This window comes from Myotis nattereri (assembly GCF_964212035.1).
Source record: "Myotis nattereri genome assembly, chromosome: 12".
Lineage (NCBI taxonomy): Eukaryota > Metazoa > Chordata > Mammalia > Chiroptera > Vespertilionidae > Myotis > Myotis nattereri.
The window spans coordinates 63,652,348-63,671,204 of NC_138087.1; the positions used below are offsets into that span (position 1 = coordinate 63,652,348).

The 18,857-nt window shown below is 44.5% G+C and overlaps 2 protein-coding genes across 2 annotated transcripts in view; both read right to left on the reverse strand.

The window, feature by feature from the left end:
- The window catches only part of CTNNAL1 (catenin alpha like 1), a 53,916-nt gene extending 52,894 nt beyond the window's left edge, over positions 1 to 1,022 (reverse strand). The window contains exon 1 of the mRNA XM_081104106.1: positions 799 to 1,022. Within this exon, the coding sequence (XP_080960232.1) occupies positions 799 to 945 (147 nt within the window). The 5' untranslated portion in view covers positions 946 to 1,022. The remainder of the gene's footprint in view (positions 1 to 798) is intronic.
- A 6,269-nt stretch (positions 1,023 to 7,291) lies between these two features.
- The window catches only part of TMEM245 (transmembrane protein 245), a 64,433-nt gene continuing 52,867 nt past the window's right edge, over positions 7,292 to 18,857 (reverse strand). The window contains exons 17-18 of the mRNA XM_081104105.1: positions 17,871 to 18,065; positions 7,292 to 7,501 (exon numbers count right to left, since the gene is read on the reverse strand). Of these exons, the coding sequence (XP_080960231.1) occupies positions 7,456 to 7,501; positions 17,871 to 18,065 (241 nt within the window). The 3' untranslated portion in view covers positions 7,292 to 7,455. The remainder of the gene's footprint in view (positions 7,502 to 17,870; positions 18,066 to 18,857) is intronic.

The following is an 18,857-nucleotide window of genomic DNA, read 5'->3' on the forward strand; positions in this document are numbered from 1 at the left end:
GCTCGGCTCACGGTAACGAAAACTTCTCTAAAACTAAGCGCATCCATGAGCTGATTCCAGACTTCTGTTAGGACCAGCAAATACAATAAACCATAAATCCCAAGTGGAATTTGGAAAGAAAAAAAAGGTGTGTGTCCGGGTTAACTATCAGACAGTCCTTCACTTCACTCTTCCCAGTGGGGTGAGCAGGCAGGTTAGGGGAAGGGGCAGGGCGGCCGCGGTGGATGGGAGCCGGGCGAGCCGCACGCACCCCGGCGGGGGGAAGGGACAAAGGCGGCGGCGAGCGCGCTGGAGTGGGGGGCGGGCAGGAACCCCCAGCCAGAGCGGCCAACAGCCCAGGTGTGAGCTGGGAATGCAACGTGAGCCGGCAGCGGGTCAGAAAGGGGCGACGAGGAGGGTGCCTATATGCCAGGGGGCCACGGCCAGGTTCCTCTCGCCTCCGGGGCGCTGGGTTCGGCTGCCCTCCCTCCCCGGGGGGCTCACGGGGCCCGGACGCCCGAGCCGCAGCCCCGAAGCGGGTCGCGTGGGACAGGCCGGCGGCGCACCTGCTGGCCGGCGCTCGGTCCGCACCGGGATCCGCGCCCCTCGGCCTCGCCTCCTGATGCCGGAGGGTCCCGGTTCCCGCCGCCTCCGCCGAGGCGGGTCCTCAACCCAGACGGGAGGTCGGACACGCACGCCCTGGACCGGGCGCGGAAGGTGGGCAGCGGCTGCCTCCGGCCGGCCGGCCCCGCAGCGCGAGCGCCGCCATCGCGGGCCGCGGACACAGGAGACGAGGGGCCGCGCCGGGAGCCACTTTACCTGGGAGACCAGCGGGAGCAGCGTCTGCTCCACCGAGCGAGTTTTGATCTCGAGCCCCGAGTCGAAGCCGAAGCTGGACGGGCCGGAGCCTGGCATTGCCCCGGCGCCGCCAACGCCGGCGGGGCCCGGAGAGGCGGCCATGGCCATTCCCCGGTCGCACAGCCTGGACGCCGCGCCACTGCGGGCCCGCCGCCTGCCAGCCAGCCCGCCCGCGGCGGCAATGCACCCGCGCGGCCGGAGGCCCCGCCCCCGACCGGCCCGCCCCCGGCACGGCCCCGCCCCATCCCGTCCCGCTTCACCGCCGCCGGGCCCCGCCCCCACCGCACCAACACGCTTTTGTCTGGGGTTCGCCCCGAAGCACCGCCCCTAGCCCTGGCCCCGCCTCGTCTGTCTCCTGAGACCACTCTTCAGTGGTTCCCACGCACGTCTCGCCCCACTGGAATCAATAGGTCACCCGAGGACCTCCCGCGGCCTCTGACCACGACAAGGACAAGCGTCCCCAGCAAAGCTGCCCGTCCTGGGGTCCTGGGATCGATGACTCGTTCTAACTCCCATTCAGCGATAATTTGCAGAAGCTGCGCTGGGGTTGAAACTAACTGGGAGGGCAGAACCAGAGTCAAGTCTCAAGGGAGGGTTTGCCCTGCGGCGGGAATTCCACTGGTGATAGCGCTTCTGAGGTCCCATTTCCCCGCCACGCGGCTCCTTTTGCGACTGTACCTTTCTCACAATACTTGGAGCTGGATTGAAGATGAAATATTTGATTATGCAATTAAGGAGTATTGGGTAGCTTTCAGGCTATTGTTCAGAATTACTCTTGAAAAGGAAATTAAATAGAGCATATGGAAAAGCTTCACCTACAGTTCAATACTATTTACTTTTTAAAACCACTTTTCAAAATTAATTTTCCCCTGGTGCCCAGCATAGAACAGTTTCTTAGAGGCTGTTCATTGCCGGAACAGATCATTAGTGTTCACTTCTGACTAAACTCAGTAAGGGTGAGGCTGAGAAGCACAGCCCCTGCGGGATTGGCATGGGGGAGCTGAATACCCCTTGCCTGCGGATTGCAGGGCAAAGCCGAAGGAGGTTGTCAGGAGCACACTCCCTCTGCAGGGGTCTAGCCTCATGCAACGGACTGAGATGCATGAAGAAATGCTTTGGGAACAGGCATCATCTGCCAACAAGAAACCGTGAGAGTAGAAAAACTGTGTGACTGGCTAGTCCACCCTTACAGCTCAGCCAGGATCCTTTCTCCATCCATAATGTCAGGTTGATGAGCTGAACACCGCCAACTCGAGGTGTCAGCAAGCTCTTTCACAAGCATCACTGAAACGTGTTTCACAGGACTCCCACAGTGGGTTCAGCTGTCTGCCGGCTGGAGCTGCTGGGCATAGGTGCCAGGGCTGCACCTGTGTCTCTGGTATTGAATAAAGCCATAACTTAGGCTTATTTTGTTCATTCAAAAGGTACAGTTCCTTTATACAACTTTTCCTCCTCTGATTTCTTACTCCTCAGCCATCCACCTCATCATTTCCTTATCCACCCAGCTTAAGGCCACCTTATCCTGGGTACTGAGGGCTCCAACCTCAGCTTGGATCCTTTTACCTCTTTAAGGTGCTGAGCATCCACTCCTCACATACATCTTCCTTTTGTAAGTCACCCTTATTTCATATAAGTCACCCTTATTTCATAAAACTTCAGTGTAAGCACTGGTGCCAAAGGAGAAGTTTAAAACCCAAGTGACAGTGTATTTGTGACTTCACTAAAGATCAAATTTCTCAACATAAACGAGACTAAGTTTACCACCTGATTCATTCAACACCAGTTATTTTATTTCAAAATATAAATATTTTACATTTACAAAGTACTTACATCAGTAGGTTGTCAAAGCAAGTTAAAGCTAAGAAACAGCATTTGTGAGAGAACAAAGGTGTATTGTATTTGAATATTCTTTTTTTACTTTCACACCATCTCATCTCCACTTTGCCTGAGAATGCAGAGATGGTACATTTTCCAAAATTACATAAGCAATCACAATTACATATCCAATCTTGGTTTCAAAATCAAATGGTGCCCGTTATACACTCCAGTCACCTAAACAAATTGGCAGTGCAAGGGACAAAAGGAGGGTTTTCTTTGGGATAGCTGTAATGCTCGTTAAATTCTGAGTCACTGCAATAAAGAAGAAACAGTGTTTGATAATAAGCCAAAATGATGTTACTTTAAGAATTGCTTCCACACCTTTCACTGTAAAATATAAAGTTAGAAGGAAAACAAGAAACCAGGTGTGAATAACTCTGGACTTGGAGTCAGAAATTCTGAAACTGAATTCTGGCTCCATTACTTTGTGTTATAATATCGGGGTCGGGGGGGGGGGAGGGAGGGAGGGGGATCACAAAAACCTTTCTGAGCCTCCAGTGCCTCATCTGATAATACTTAACACCTGCCTTTCTCACAGGGTTGTTATGAAAGCAACCTGAAAATGATAAAGTGCCACACAAAAGCATTATTAAAATGTAATATCAATATATCACCACTGTATCTGCACATTAATTGATCCTTGAAAAACTTGCAAAACTGAACCAAATACTGATTTTATGCACCATAGGTGGTAAGACTCCTTATACTTTACATACAGCTCCGAAGGGCAAATATGTTTTCTTTCTAGTATTCTCAGTAAACTTTGAGATTTGTTACGATTGCAGGGTACCACGGTAACAGATTTACCTTTCAGAAATTCCACTAAGGATGTCTTCTACAAAAGCTGTAAACTTACTGTAGAGCTATGTTTCCCAAAGGACCAGTAGTACTTTGAGATGCTCTGAGAAAAAGAAGGATGGGGCCGCAGTTTAAGGTCAAATAAGTCTAAGTGAACACAGTCTTTGTCCCCTCTCATAAATTCACAATATAGACTAGCACGTCAAAAACTCTGAGAAGTCCTACAGGAAGAAAACAAACCCAGCATTTCTCAATTTCAATTGACCTTGGCGTCCCCTCCCCCATGCACACTTTATTCTCTGATACCATCTCATAACATCCATTTGAACAACTGCTACAAGAAACATATTTTTCCAAGAGATACTCGACTATGAGGAAAAGGGAAAGAGAAGTAGAACAATGGACTGGGAGAGAAAGAGAACTGTACTCTATTCTGAATTGTTCCTAACTGGCTGTGTGTGTTAGAAAAGCCGCTTGGACCTGTGGATTTGTTCCCTTCTCTAGAAAATGACAGAACCACCTAATTATATAAGGCCCATTCCAGCACAGAATGTCTGTGATGCCAATAGACAGACAGTTTAAAAATAAAAGAACTATAAATCGGGTCTATCAAAAAATAACTGCTCAGTGTTTCAGGGAGTATGCACATTTTTTTGCAGGTCCTCAGTAAATTAATAAAATGAATATATTTTGATTGGAAACTATGTAAAGGCAACAATAAAAACAAAAGCACTTATTTTTAGCTGGAACTAGCATGTGTAAGTTTATTCTCAGAGGCTATTTCCACTGTGAAGTGCCTACTGTAAAATTCTTGTAAGACCCTCAGGTCAGGACCAGACTATGGGAAGTTCCAAAGGGGGTTTTCCTATAAACCTGCGGTGGAAAGCCACAGATAGCTCACCTAAAATTACTTTGCGCTAATGTAACCCTCATGGCCTGAATTTCTGAGTACTTCTTGCCCAGCAGGGATACTTCCTGAAACGCTAAATACAATGAAAGTGAGAACTAGTGGTACTAGGAAGTCCTGAAGGGTCACTGATGGGTTCCTGCTAAGACCAAGGTCAGCCAGAGGATTTTATCTGTAAGCCCTGGAGCAGCCCTTTTTAACTGGAATAAACAACTGCCATTTCCAAGAGCTACTGAGTTTGTTTAAATACAGCATCTCCATAACAGTTCTTGGATATCCTCCCACTGCCCAGGGTCGCTCTACACCAGTCTCGGAGGTCAAGGGAACACTCTGCCAGCTCACCACCTCTTATGGAAGAGCGTGTTAGGATTCCTTGCAAATGGAAAAAAATAAATAAGACTGGTATCTAAAGCAGTCTGACAGAGGTCACTTCCAGGAACAGAGAGTATGGTAAGAATTTTGGAACTGAAGCAGGACTGATATATGGAGTTTATGCTGAATACCACACGCCTGTTCTCTGAGGAAGGGAGGAGCATGTTTGTGTGGGGAGTTTTTATCTCCTCCATTTAGTTTATAACCGAATAGTGAATGCAAACTTAAAACTAATCTTTAATCGAGCTGTAAAAGGCAAGACATTGTGGTAGGATTTCTGAACTCAGTTTTTACTGAAGCTACTTCTACTTCATCAATGCATTTTCTCCCTCTTTCTGGGTCAGATCCGACCTGAGAATCTGAGGGCTGGTCATCTTTAAAACTTGAGCGTGAGACTCCTACCTTTTCATACCACCTGCTCCCTATGCTCTGTGGAGATTCTGCACACCCTCACTCTACCTGGGGGGCATGTTTGTGAGGGTTCCAGGAAGATCTCTCCTAGCCAGCCTGCCTTCCCCGTCCTTAGGCAGCGGCTGGAGTGCTGGGGCACTTCCATTCCTGATCAGGCCTGGGTAGCACTAGGGCACCTCTGTTCCTGCTGTTCCGGGGTGATATTACGTCACTGCTCATTCTAGTAGCTCTAACCTCGTCTCTTAGAGCTCAGAGTCCTCCCTCTAACAGCCTGGATAATTATGACCAGCACTTTGAAAGAACATAATCTGTATAGGCACCCAACTCATTGTGTACAACATTTACCTCTTGTGAATACGTGCAAATTACAGTTATAAACTTACCAGTATACAATTAACAAATACAAACCCGAATTCTTTTTTAACCCCTTTAATGCAAATCTTTTTATCTTAGCAATACACATGATCTGGCTAAGATTTACCGAAAAAGGCCTGCTTATGAGTTATCCCCTACAGCAACCTGTACAGTGCCTGGCTTGGGCCTAGAGCTTGGCAAACTCTTAGCAAATGTTTTACTGAATAAATGATTAAACAACTAACTAAAGAAAGTAATTAGTGGCCAAATGTAACATTGGTGTTATATCAAATTATAATGTTGAAGGGTTCATAAGAAAAATTAGAGATGTGCACAGTCTACTGTATAAACAAAGACTTCATGGTAGCCTCTCTTCTAAATGGAGTTTTTCTTAATATCGGAATAAATTTCAGCTAGTTATACTAACTGTGCTTTAGTGAAAAAGTGTTTGAGATAAAGAAATTTCTACTTTTAAGTGTTTTCCAAACCGGTGATCTCTGATTCTTAAGAAGCCTTTCTCCTCCACATTCCCCTGGGGGCAGAGACAGAGCCTGAGGATTGTTTTATTCAGTGGCAAGGGCACAGAGCTAAGAGCTGGGTTCTAGTCCCAGCCCTCATGAACAGAGGACAAGTCCAAGGACACCTATTCTCACAGCACGGAAAACTGTAAGGTAGTAGAAGAAACACTACAGCATAAGCAGAGTTTGCAGACTTATGGAGTCAGAAGATTGAGGTCAAATCTTACTAAACTTTATGACTTTCAGTTGGTCAGTTTTCTAAACCTTAGCTTCATCATGTGTGAAACTGTTATAAAACAGCATAATGCTGTATGAAAGGTTATGTGAAGTTGTGAAATAATTACAGGCAAAGAGACTTTGTAAAATGTAAAGCATTATGCTGGTTATTGTGATATCCGATAAATTTAAGAAGTTACAATGTAATTCAACAGGAATTCATCTCAGTCTCATGTGCAAGGCACTGCGCTAAGTGATGGGAAAATACTACGTAAATATAAAACTCTGGTCTGTAAGTAACCAAGTGGCAGAATTCCAAATGGTGAAACAGGGATACATTTAACAAATCAGAGTCCTGGTGCACCTGAGATTTTTCACTTGAAACTTTTGGAAAGAAAAAAACCACAACATGAATTCTATCATATTGTTACCACTAATAGCAGCTGACATGTATTTCACTTCAATGCCATTGGTCTGCCAAGTTTTAGAAATTTGGCAACAGTGTAATGGGGGGATGGAGCAGAAGAAAGGGGAGAGAGATCTTCAGTCAGTCTGTCTCTCCTTTGGTTGCAACACACAACTAACTGAACTTGAACTGAGCCACCTGCCCTTACACGGAAGATTGGTTCTTCCTTAGAGAGGACCACACATTGTGGGAAAAGGGTAGAAGACACATTTTTCCTGCTCAAGCAACTACCTACTCAAAAGTGAAAGCCCTTTTCATTGAAAAGTGGCTGTTGTAGAAAAGTTTATGAACAGATTTCTTAAAACAGGAGAAAAATTACATGTATGTCCTTTTAACAGTAGGTAGTTTAGGGCTCTTAAAAATAACTTTATAAATACATATTATAATAATACAGATAAGCAAAGGGGGTAAATTTCAAGCCATGGTACCAGTGTATACACTGAAACTCTTAACTAAGCCATCTGAGCAACAGTTAGGTGAGCAAACCACATCTCGGAGCTCTAAAGCTGTGCTTTAAAATGCAAAGCAGCTCACAGCAAGTTGGCTCTTGTCCACGCGTTCTGTAGGAAGGCCAGGAGACTCTGCTTCTTCCCCCGCCTCTGCGTGCGAGGCGCAGCTGAAAGGACAGGAGACACAGCTGAGCTGAACTCACAGTCAAGGTTGAACTTCCTAGAGAAATCACTGAAGCAGAAGCCACGTCAGTCTACTGAAGATTTCAGATCTTCAGAAATGTCATGGAAAGTCCTACAAGAAAAAATAAAATTCGTTTTGCTTTTGGAAATGAGGAGGTGGGAGGAATGAAATCACAGAGATACTAAAAAAAAGAAAGGAAAAACAGCACCTAACCAGTAATTAAATGCCATAAATAATAACTTATTTTTACAATTTGAGAGCCTAAATGAGGTTATATAGTTGTTTTTCTTAATATAATCATGAGTTAGCATTTTGAGTATTATTTCAAAGTGTGCTAGTAACAAGAACTCCAGAGGTTTTTTTTGCTGAGTCCATTATCTCCCATCCAAAAAACTATTTCCCTTGAAATTAACAACCATGTGACTATGTTCTAGCCAATGAGATATAACTGGAAGAGCAGTGTGACTTCTCAGCAGTGTCCTTAAAAGAGAAGGGTGATCTTCCCTTCCCCCTTCACACTGGCTGCAAAGTGTACACAAGGATATTAGAGAAAAACACCAGAAGATCAAAGATCACAAGCCAAGTGAATACATTTTATTACAAAAGAGGAAACCTGACCTAGCAGAGCCCAAGCTCTGAGGGATATGGTGCAGGGCAGGAGAAATGAGGTTACATCTTTTCACCAAATTGCCTGGTACTGAACTGTCTGACCCACATAGGCAAGCTAAGTGCATATCACTAACTGCAGGTAACATCCAGGCTGGGTAGAGGTGGTGTGCTGCACCTATGAGGCGCCTGCCGCAGGACTGTAGTAGCTAGTTTGCCTTTGCTACATAATTTATATGCCCAAGCTAGGATTATGTCACCAGTCAGACCTGCATCTGTGCTGGCAGCCAACTGCCAAGGTCAGAGTTTATCAATGAACATGAGCTCAATCACCCATCTTAGAGGAAAAGACCTCACACCAAGGCTAGCAGAACAGCAAGGAGGGAGGCTCGGCTGGATGTTTGTGGAACAGTTATACCAGCCCTGGAATGGCTGCCTCTGGACTGCTTTCACCCGAGAGAGGAGAGAAATCAACTTCTAGCTCATTTAAGTCATTTGAGTTCTACTGACAGTGGTTTTTTGAGTTTGTTTGTTTTGGGTTACATGAAGCTAAATCTATCTCAAAGGGTACAAGTGTGAAGCACAAGTTCATTGCCATCCTTTTAGCTAGAAGTTACCTTGCTCCTTTACAGCAGGATCACCAATTAGGACCACAGAAAACCATCTGAGATCAAAAGCTAGTTTTCAAAACAATTTTAAAGTCTTCAAGCTATACTTTATTAATTGTAGCCACATCACTACACTACGTTGTTCCTTCTTACATTATTTATCAAATAAAGCCCATTTTATTTTCATACCTTATAATGAAAAAGATTAACTTTTTCATTAGAAATAGACCTAAAATAGAATATAAGAAAAGTGTTACAAAACTTTAGGGAATCACTCATAGTTATGGAAACAAAAGAGAACAAAAAGTTGTCATTAGGTACAAATCACTTAAAAACTGGCAAAGCAAATAATTTTGAACTTTAGGTGCAATTCACATCCATGCTACCTCTTACATTTTTTGTTTTCCCAGTATTCAGTTCATATAAATACTTAGGAGGGTGAGCTAGAGAGGGCAGAGGTCAATTAAAGACTGACCCTTTTGTGCAATGCTGGGGGTACCTCAAAATCAAGGGGGCACAGGGAGAATGGTACAGTGGAGATTACATCAGGGATGCCCACTTGTCTCAAGGCTCTTTCAGTGCGTGGTGCCCTAAGCCTCTGAACCAGCGTGCCTCTAACCAGCACAGCCCTGCGCCCAAAGGAACAGCTTTGGGGGATGGGTGAGCTTCCTGGCTCGGGCTCTGGCGGTTTTGAAAGGGTTTATGTGTGATGTGGCCAAAGCCACCATATTGAATATATGCTGATGGGCCTAGGAATCGAAATGAATTGTTTCCTTAAATAACTTTAAACTCTGAGAAAAATTCCCCCAAACTAAGGTTTATATATATATACACTAGAGCAGGGGTGGGCAAACTTTTTGACTCGAGGGCCACAATGGGTTCTTAAACTGGACTGGAGGCCGGAACAAAAGCATGGATGGAGTGTTTGTGTGAACTAATATAAATTCAAAGTAAACATCATTACATAAAAGGGTACGGTCTTTTTTTTTCTAGTTTTATTCATTTCAAACGGGCTGGATCCGGCCCGCGGGCCGTCGTTTGCCCACGGCTGCACTAGAGGCCTTCCTTCCCCGGGCTGCTGGCACCGGCTTCCCTCTGGCACCCAGGACCCGGGCTTCCCTTGCTTATTACACTTTTATTATTATAGATGCTTTATACATATTACTATCGATCAATCTGTCTATTAATCAAATCAGGGTTTCTCTATAGCATCATTATTGACATTGTTGTGCATTATAAGATGTTTAGCCACATTCCTGTCTTTACCTACTAGTTGTGATAATCAAAATGTCTCTAGACCAGCTGTGGGCAAACTACAGCCCGCGGGCTGGCCCGTTTGAAATGAATAAAACTATTGAAATAAAAGACCGTACCCCTTTATGTAATGATGTTTACTTTGAATTTATATTAGTTCACACAAACACTCCATCCATGCTTTTGTTCCGGCCCTCTGGTCCAGTTTAAGAACCCATTGTGGCCCTCGAGTCAAAAAGTTTGCCCACCCCTGCCCTAGACATTGCCCAATGTCCCTTAAGGGGAGCAAAATTACCCCCCTCCACAACCATTGCTCTAGATAGCTATTTATTTATACACCTACTTTTCATAGTGCCACCAAAATTAGTGTTTTAACACCTGTAGAGAGGCTAAGATGACTACCAAATGTCTCAGATGACAATCCCAGGCAGTACTCAATTCTGGGAACCCCTGGAAAGGCTTTACAACCAATAATCAAAAACTGACCAATACTACAAAGCATTTCCAACACCCAACAAGTTTCTAAATTCATCCTCTGACATCTTTTCAAATTTCTAAGTTACCTGCAAGTCTGAATCTCTAATGAGACAATTCCTCTAGACCAGCGGTTCTCAACCTGTGGGTCGCGACCCCTTTGGAGGTCGAACGATCCTTTCACAGGGGTCGCCTAAGACCATCGGAAAACACATATATAATTACATATTGTTTTTGTGATTAATCACTATGCTTTAATTATGTTCAATTTGTAACAATGAAATTGGGGGTCACCACAACATGAGGAACTGTATTAAAGGATCGCGGCATTAGGAAGGTTGAGAACCACTTCTCTAGACTATGAATGAAAAGTCCTGCCTCAGGCAAAGAGGCATGAAATAAGATTAAGACTGTGGCTGGCCTGGTGACTGCCTTCTGTTGACAAGTAAGCTTAGCTTTCATGTTGAAATTCATACCTACTGTTCAATGCTCCCTCCAGGCCAAGCAAGCCTCCAAATGCACTCAGAAGAAAGGAAATAAAATTAAGCAAGCTGAGAAAACAGTTACTGAGAGTTTCCTTCTCAACACTGTATCTTCTTTAGATGTTTAGGTTGGTGAAGGTGGTGCATGTGTGTAAAACCTTACAGACATAACATTGATATTAAACCAACTTCCAATTTTCTCCTGGAACAACAAACTACATAACCTAGAGATGCAGAAATAATTTCTTAAAAAAAAATTTTAATTGAATTTATTTAAACTAAAATTACAAAACAAAATCAGTCCACTTGCCCTGCATCTGTCCCACCCCCCGCAACTACCAATCTGTTCTCTGTATCTCTAAGTTTGGTTTATTTATTTTTTAAGAGGACTTATTTTTTAATCCTCACCTTAGGACATGCTTATTAGCAGAAGGGGGGAGGTGGAGAAAAAGGGAGAGAGAAAGAAAGGGAGAGAGAAACTGGTATCTATCGGCTGCCTTCCATATGGGCCCCAACTGGTGATCAAACTAACAACCCAGGTATGTGCCCTGACAGGGAATCAAACCGGCAACCCTTCGGTGCACAGGACAACGCTCAACCAATTGAGCCACTCGAGTCGGGTGGTTTCTTTCTTTTTTTAGATTCTGCATGTAAGTGAAATCATAAGGGATTTGTCTTTCTCTGGTTTCTTTCTGGCCTCATCAAGAGGCACAGAGCTAAGTAATTGCGAGGGCTCATAAAATTGCAACTCTCTAGATTAGGAAGAAAAAAAAGAAATAAAGACTTCATTGACAGTATTTCTAAAAATGGTGAATGTCTTATCTAAACTACCAAATTACAGTCTTCTTTCCCGAGCTATAAGGATGATTATGCTCCTCAGAACCAGGTGGCGGAACAAGCAAAATGCAGGACGAGCTGGGGACAGAGGACAGCTGTGAGCATTCAGAGCCCCTTTAAGGGCAACGGGCACTGTGCAGTGTGGTTTCCCAGTCACAGCCTTTGCTCCTTGGAAAATGTTTGGGGATCTGCTTCCCTTTAAAGTTTCAATGCGATTTTTATGAAGATTCCGTTTTATGTAAGCCTTTAAATCTTTTCTGATTTAACAACTCAAGAGCTGTTGACTCTTGGCCTCCCAGAGATACGGAATAAACTCTGAACATCTGAAAATAAAAAACCAATAAAAAGCATTAAGTGACTAATTTAACTTCCATTGGCTGGCCATAGCTGAGTGTGTATTTCCTGAACCCTCCCCAGCACATAGGTACAAAACCTGTGATCACTATCATCTCATCACTATTATACACATCCCTTCTCTTCCAACAGATATGGAATAAACTTCTAAGGCGGAGGTTTACTATGTTCCGTCTGTCTGTTTCAACCTCAAGGTTATATTGCAATACCCTTTTTATCAAATCTTCTCTTGGTTTCCCTAACCTATTAACTCACCAAATTTTCACTGAGCACTTTCTATGTGCCAAACACCATGCTAGCAATGGTAAAACGGTGGCAAAGAAGTCAGACCCAGCTCCTACTTTCAGAAAGCTTACCAACTAGTGAGAAAGACAACTAATGAAGCATTTATACACTGTGTATTAAGTTCCAATAGGACAAGTACAACATGCTATGGGGACACACAGCAGGGGCATCTTACCTAGTCTAGTGAGTGCCAGCAATGCTTTCCATTAAAAAGTCACTTTAAGTATAGACCAGTGGTCAGCAAACTCATTAGTCAACAGAGCCAAATATCAACAGTATAATGATTGAAATTTCTTTTGAGAGCCAAATTTTTTAAACTTAAACTATACAGGTAGGTACATTGTTATTAACTTCATTAGGGTACTCCTAAGCTGGCCTTTGCTAAAAACGTCCTCAATGTGATTGAGGTACGTTCGCTGAGGTCAACCCCTTCCAACTCTCCCATTCCACTCATCTTGTAGCCAGTCTCGCTCAACTCGTGCATGAATCGTGCGCACCTCCCTGCGCTGCGTATCCTGTGGCCTGCCTGCTCCCAGTATCCCGTCATCCAACCGACCGACACCGCCCACTTCTTCTAACGCCACTTCTTCAAAATAGACTCGCCCAGGCCGAAAACCGACTTCTGCACATGGGCCACGAAGTTTCAATCGCACTGTATGTGCACGCCCGCATTTTGTGGAAGAGCCACACTCAAGGGGCCAAAGAGCCGCATGTGGCTCGCCAGCTGCGGCTTGCTGACCACTGGTATAGAGTAGACCATGATACTGGGTTTGTCTAGAAAGGGGGTGGTATTCTTTACAGAGGGAAAAACAAGTGCATAGATGACACTGACTTCAGGGAACTAAAACAAGTTCAAGATGACTAAAAAGTAAAATGTAAGGCGGGCAGCAGAGAGAGGAGTCTGAAGAGGTAGACAGAAAGAAGCCATGAAAAGTTTCTATTTTATCTTGAAGGCCATGTAAAGCCACTGTGGGAATTTTCAGTACAGAGGAGCATAACGTTGATGCTTCAGGAAAACCAGAGAGGCTTTGTGGGGGTGCAAAAATAATTTTCCTCATGTTAGCATAGGCAGCTAGATATTAATAAAGAGAAGGAGCAAAGGGAATCGGACATTATTGGGCATCATGAACTGAGGAGCTGAGTGAGATAATAAGCCTGCTTCACTAGGAAATTGTGGCATTCATAGGCTCCCCAGGGAACCTCTGCATCCTACACCCTGGGGACCTAATCCCTACAGTTACCAGGGAAGGGGGAGGAATAAAAAGAGCAGGAGAAATTCCTCTGCTGGGTACAGGCTCTGCTGGGTACAGCGCAGAAGCCAGGTGGCACGGGGGAGGTGCTTCCACTCTGAGGCATGCACTGTAGGAACTAAGGCGGTGACCACAAAGCCGCAGAGCCGGGCCTGGGAAAACGACTGGGCTGGATGAGGGACACAGCACCCCAGAAGATCTAGGAGATGGACTGCTTAGGGGGAGGGCCCAGTGCCAGCCCAAGAAAGACTGGGAAGTGGATTGGTTATTTTGAAAGGGTGCCTGGTCCTTCCCAAGCCCGAGATAATATAATCAGCCTAACAAGGGCATGTGGGATCTCTCTCTCTCCTTCCTTCTCTCTCTCTCTCTCTCCTTCCTTCTCCTTCTCTCTCTCTCTCTCTCTCTCTCTCTCTCTCTCTCTCACCCCCGCCCCCAACAAACACTCGCCCTATTTGCACGTTCTCTCTCCATAACAGGGTTCTCTCTCCATAGCAGCTGTGCAGCCCTAGCAGCCACCTGTGGCCCCACAGCCACTGGACTCCAAGCACCAGCCAGGGCACAGCTGGGAACAGAAGCTAACCTAGGGGAATGGGGACAGGGACTGAACTGGACGGAACAAGTAGCACAGAGGAAGCACCTCCCTCTGGATGCTGGCCTTTGCTCTGAGCCTGATGAAGACAAGGCTGGCCTTCTTTCACAACGATTTTGCTTCTACGATGAATCCTACCACTACACCCGACCCTCCCATATGTGGGCACCCGGAATGCTTTCCTTGTGAGTCCATGAGAGGACCCCATTTCCACTGGCAACACTCCCGCCTCTAAATTCCTCTAGCTGCACTAACAATCAAGTTAACATAAGAAAGATCAGCAGGAAACATGTCTACAATTTATTACAAGTGTACACTTGGGGTGTCATAAGATATGAGACCCAAAGATACATTGGACAAAGATACCTGAGGATTATATGCCACTTTGGACAAAGGAGAGAGGAGGCAGGGGTTTGGGATTTCAAAGGAAATGCAGGCAATTCATAGGCAGCTGAGAGGGGGCAAACCCCTTGTAAACCAATTCCTGCTGGGCCACCCGGAGACAATGGGGCACGTCTGCCACGTTTAGTTTATAATAAGATGCTAAGGTGATGCTCCTTTCCTTTAAGCAGGTTTTTTTTTAATCCAAATTCCTTTAAATAGGTGAGGGAAAGTCAAAAGTTCTTTCTGAGTCTTCCGTTTCTTAATAACCAGCTTAAAATCAATATCCCAAAAGGTATATTTTGGGTGGTAAAACTTGGTCTCTCTTAGCCGCACTATGGAAAGCAGACTGGAGGGAGCCAGACTAGAGGGGCAGGGGCTAGAGAAAAGACCCCTGAGGGTAACCCCAGCACTGGGTCACCCCACAGGGAACACGGAGGGGTGAACAGATTCAAGAAATGTGCCAGCAACAGAGTCAAAGGAGAGGCAACAGTCAGCAGAGGGTGAGTCTAGGACAGCCGTGGGCAAACTACAGCCCGCGGGCCGGATCCAGCCCATTTGAAATGAATAAAAATAAAAAAAAAGACCGTACCCTTTTATGTAATGATGTTTACTTTGAATTTATATTAGTTCACACAAACACTCCATCCATGCTTTTGTTCCGGCCTCCGGTCCAGTTTAAGAACCCATTGTGGCCCTCGAGTCAAAAAGTTTGCCCACCCCTGGTCTAGTAGCTCTCTAGTAACCAGGTTTCTCTCCTTCCCCCTCATTATACCAAACTAGGATGATGGGAAGTACACCCCAACTGAAATTCTGAGGTTTAATGTAAAGGTCTGCTGGAGCGGTAATGTTTTTGGAGAACATCTTTGTATCTCATTTTGCAGAAACAGGAAAAAAAAAAATAACTCTTCAAAACAGCAAGGAGTCTGTAATAACTCTTCCCTAGAGAAAGATACACCTGAGCTCCTAAAGGACCACATTCAATTGTCGCCTTTGGGGGTATCAAGGTGTGACAGAGGGCAATGGAAAACGATGCCGAGAACGACATTCCTGGAAGGGTTCCTGGGACAGTCCTGCTTCTGCCTTACAGGTTTTTCTGAGCTTTGATATTCAGAGGCTGCTCAGCCTTTGGTAGGAGTGAAATATGTACATCAAATCAAGTCTGATTATCCTGTCCAAATATCAAGAAAGTACTCCAAGCCATATGATTGCAGGAGCATTTTTGTCCTTTCAAACAGCCCCAGTGTTAACAGAGAAGAGAAAGAGGTTCTGATTGCTGACTGAATCAGCCCAACGTTGTGGGAAGCCCAATGCTTTGTGACATTCGCCACCAGCTCATACTGCATTCACCACTATGGGCAGGGAGTCCTCCCTCCTATATCTCTCCTCAAGTGGACAGTTGATCATCTGTCTGAAGACAGATGGTAGTACACAGAAAGTCTTGCAAATGGGTCTTTTCAGCCATCGGTGCCTGCACCTGCAGCGAGAAGGCAAGTCTGCCTAATGAAATGCAACCATCCACCGCTATTCACAGTATAATGCCAGAATTCCAGGAGAAGCCAAACGTTCCACAGCTCATGCCTCAGTAGAGACTATTCCTTCACAGCCCATTCGTTCCTTCAACTAGGAATTGAGCACATTCCAAGTACAAAAACACTAGTTAACAGGTGCTGTGGATACACCAGTAACTAAAGCTGGCATGGCCCCTGCAGTCACAGCAACCAGTCTAGCGGGAAAGAAAAGACAGATATGCAGTCAAGAGTGATTTAGTGAATGCTTACACCTTGAACATGCCATCAACCTCTAGGCGGGAGGTTAGAAGATGTTTCTCTGAGGCATTTACTAGCCCAAAAAGGGAACGCCAAAGCACTGTCATCGAAGGTTGCACAAGACAATGGCCCGACCAGATTATATCACAGTAACATACAAAACCCACTCACAGCTCCTGAGTGAGTGTCACACTCTTAATATGAGCCAAGAGCCAAAAATATCTGGTCTCTGATATCATGATTATGTTGTGTTAATACTATAAAAATGAAGAGATTTTACAGATATAATTAAGTCTCTAATCAGTTGGCTTTAATCAAAAGAAAAGTATGCTGGGTGGGGCAGGCTTAATAAGGTGAGCCCTTTAATAAAGGGTTTTACCAGAGACAGAAGTCAGAAAAATACCGGCCAGCTGGCCTTGAGGAAGCAAACATCCATGTATGAACGGCCTGGAGAAGTGGCCTACAGGAGCTGCACGCCTCAGTTCTGCCAATAATAAACAAGCTTGGAAGAAGGCCGCAATCCACACATAAAAACCCCAGCTGCAGCTGACCCCTTGACTGTGGCCTTGTCAGATTCCAAGCAGAAGACCAGCTGAGTTGTGCCTGGACTCCTGACCCCTGGGGATGACTATAATAAACGTATGTTGCTCTAAATCACTAAATTAGTGGTAATTTGTTATGGATTATAGAAAACTGATATAGACTTGTATACTAAAAAAGATACAATTTTATTTACAAAAATAGTACCTCAATAAACCAGACTGGAAAAAAAAAATACAATAGCAGACATGGAAATCTCTATGGCAGTTTTAGAAGATAAAGTAATCACCCAGAAAATAGGGCCAAAGAGACAGAAAATAGAAGAGCAAATAAAAGATGACAAAATGACATGACCAGTGTATGAGGATCAGCATTAAATAAAAGTAAGTTTCTGATAGGGAGAGAAGGAAATCATTAACAAAATGTTTCAGGAACAATTTCAGAACTGCAGAACATAAATTTCTAGTTTTAATGGTCACAAAAGCACTGAATAAAAGTGCCAATCAGAACAACAGAAAAAATAGATTAAAAAAAAAAAAAGGAAGACCCTACAGGCCTTCAAACAGTTGAATTACAAAGAATTGGGAATCAGAATTGCGTTACAGTTTTAACCACTGTGGGAGGTAGAAGACAGTGAAGAAATAACAGTCTAAAGAGAAACATTTTTAAACAGGCAAGCTATCAATGGGTGCTATTTACGACTTCAGGAAAAGCCTCTTCAGACATGCATGGTCCCCAGGCTGACCTGCCATGCACGCTTGCCTACCACAGGTCCATGTACTGCACTTGGTGATCCTCCACCTCGCATCTTCAATCTGGCATTCCATGTCCCAAAATAGTCTTTTATATTTTCCACTTATTTTTGGTCATTCATGACATTAACTAAATTCTGACCCAACTGAGTTTTCACATGTTCCTGGTACACAAAACCCAGTGATTTCTCTCTACTCAGTGTCTACTACCACCTTTAGCAGAGTGTAGGCGCTGAAACACCTCTATCCTGCCAGACCACTCGGGTCAAGAAGGCAGAGATCATTCCGCTGTAACTCACCGCTGACTCTGAGCAGGCCACGGAGTCTGGTTTGCCATGGGCACTGAGTTCGTGGGACTCACTAGCATGGCACTATAGATGTTGGAAGCGACCACAAGTATGCAGAGAAGTATGGGCCCGATGATTGCTCCTTCCAGGCCCAGGTAGTATGCTCCGCCAGCCACGGCCAGGCCTGTCAAGTAAGGATGGCCACCTCTGGAATAAAAGGCACACAGATTGGCTCATGACTTTTAACAAACATAAACCCTGGAGTAACTTTGAAATACATTCTCTAACACAATGGTCATTCTCCAATACACCAGGCTTTTGACTATATTATCGCTCTCTTCAGATTATCCCAATGTAGATAACTGAATATTGTAATAACATTGAGATGGAAGAATTTTCTTGCCTACATATCATGTCTGACCTTTGCCTTTCATATAGGTCCAGCAACTGGAGGAGTGAAGTCAGTGCTGTTAACAGGTACCTAGCACCCATTACATGGCTAACTGAAGTGGGTTAATGTCGGCTTAGGATTGGTTATATCAGTCACCTACTAGGTTTACCTCCATTAAGACAATTAAGTGAGCCCAATTTAGCATGTAATTAACTAATTTGCTTTTTTAAAGATGATGACAATACAATAGCATCCCTGTTCCTCATAGGTGAGAATTCTGACAACCCCCAAAAGTATCCTAGTAGTTTTTAGTATAGGTAGTGCTAAAAGGCCTCATGAGGAAAAGACCTGTCAGAAAATCCAGCATTTGTATTTCACAGGAGAGTCATAATTGCCCTCCAGCATATCACAGTATCACTTACATAACTGGAACAAAATAAGATAGATTACAGCAGCACAGCACAATGATAATGATAACAAGGACCACTGACATGAGGGGAATCAGGAAAAGGGTATGTTGTTTGTTTCTAGTCTTTAAACATACATGACTACAACAATTCAGTAAGGGGCAAATAACTATATACCCTCGAAGGATGTTTTATATTATA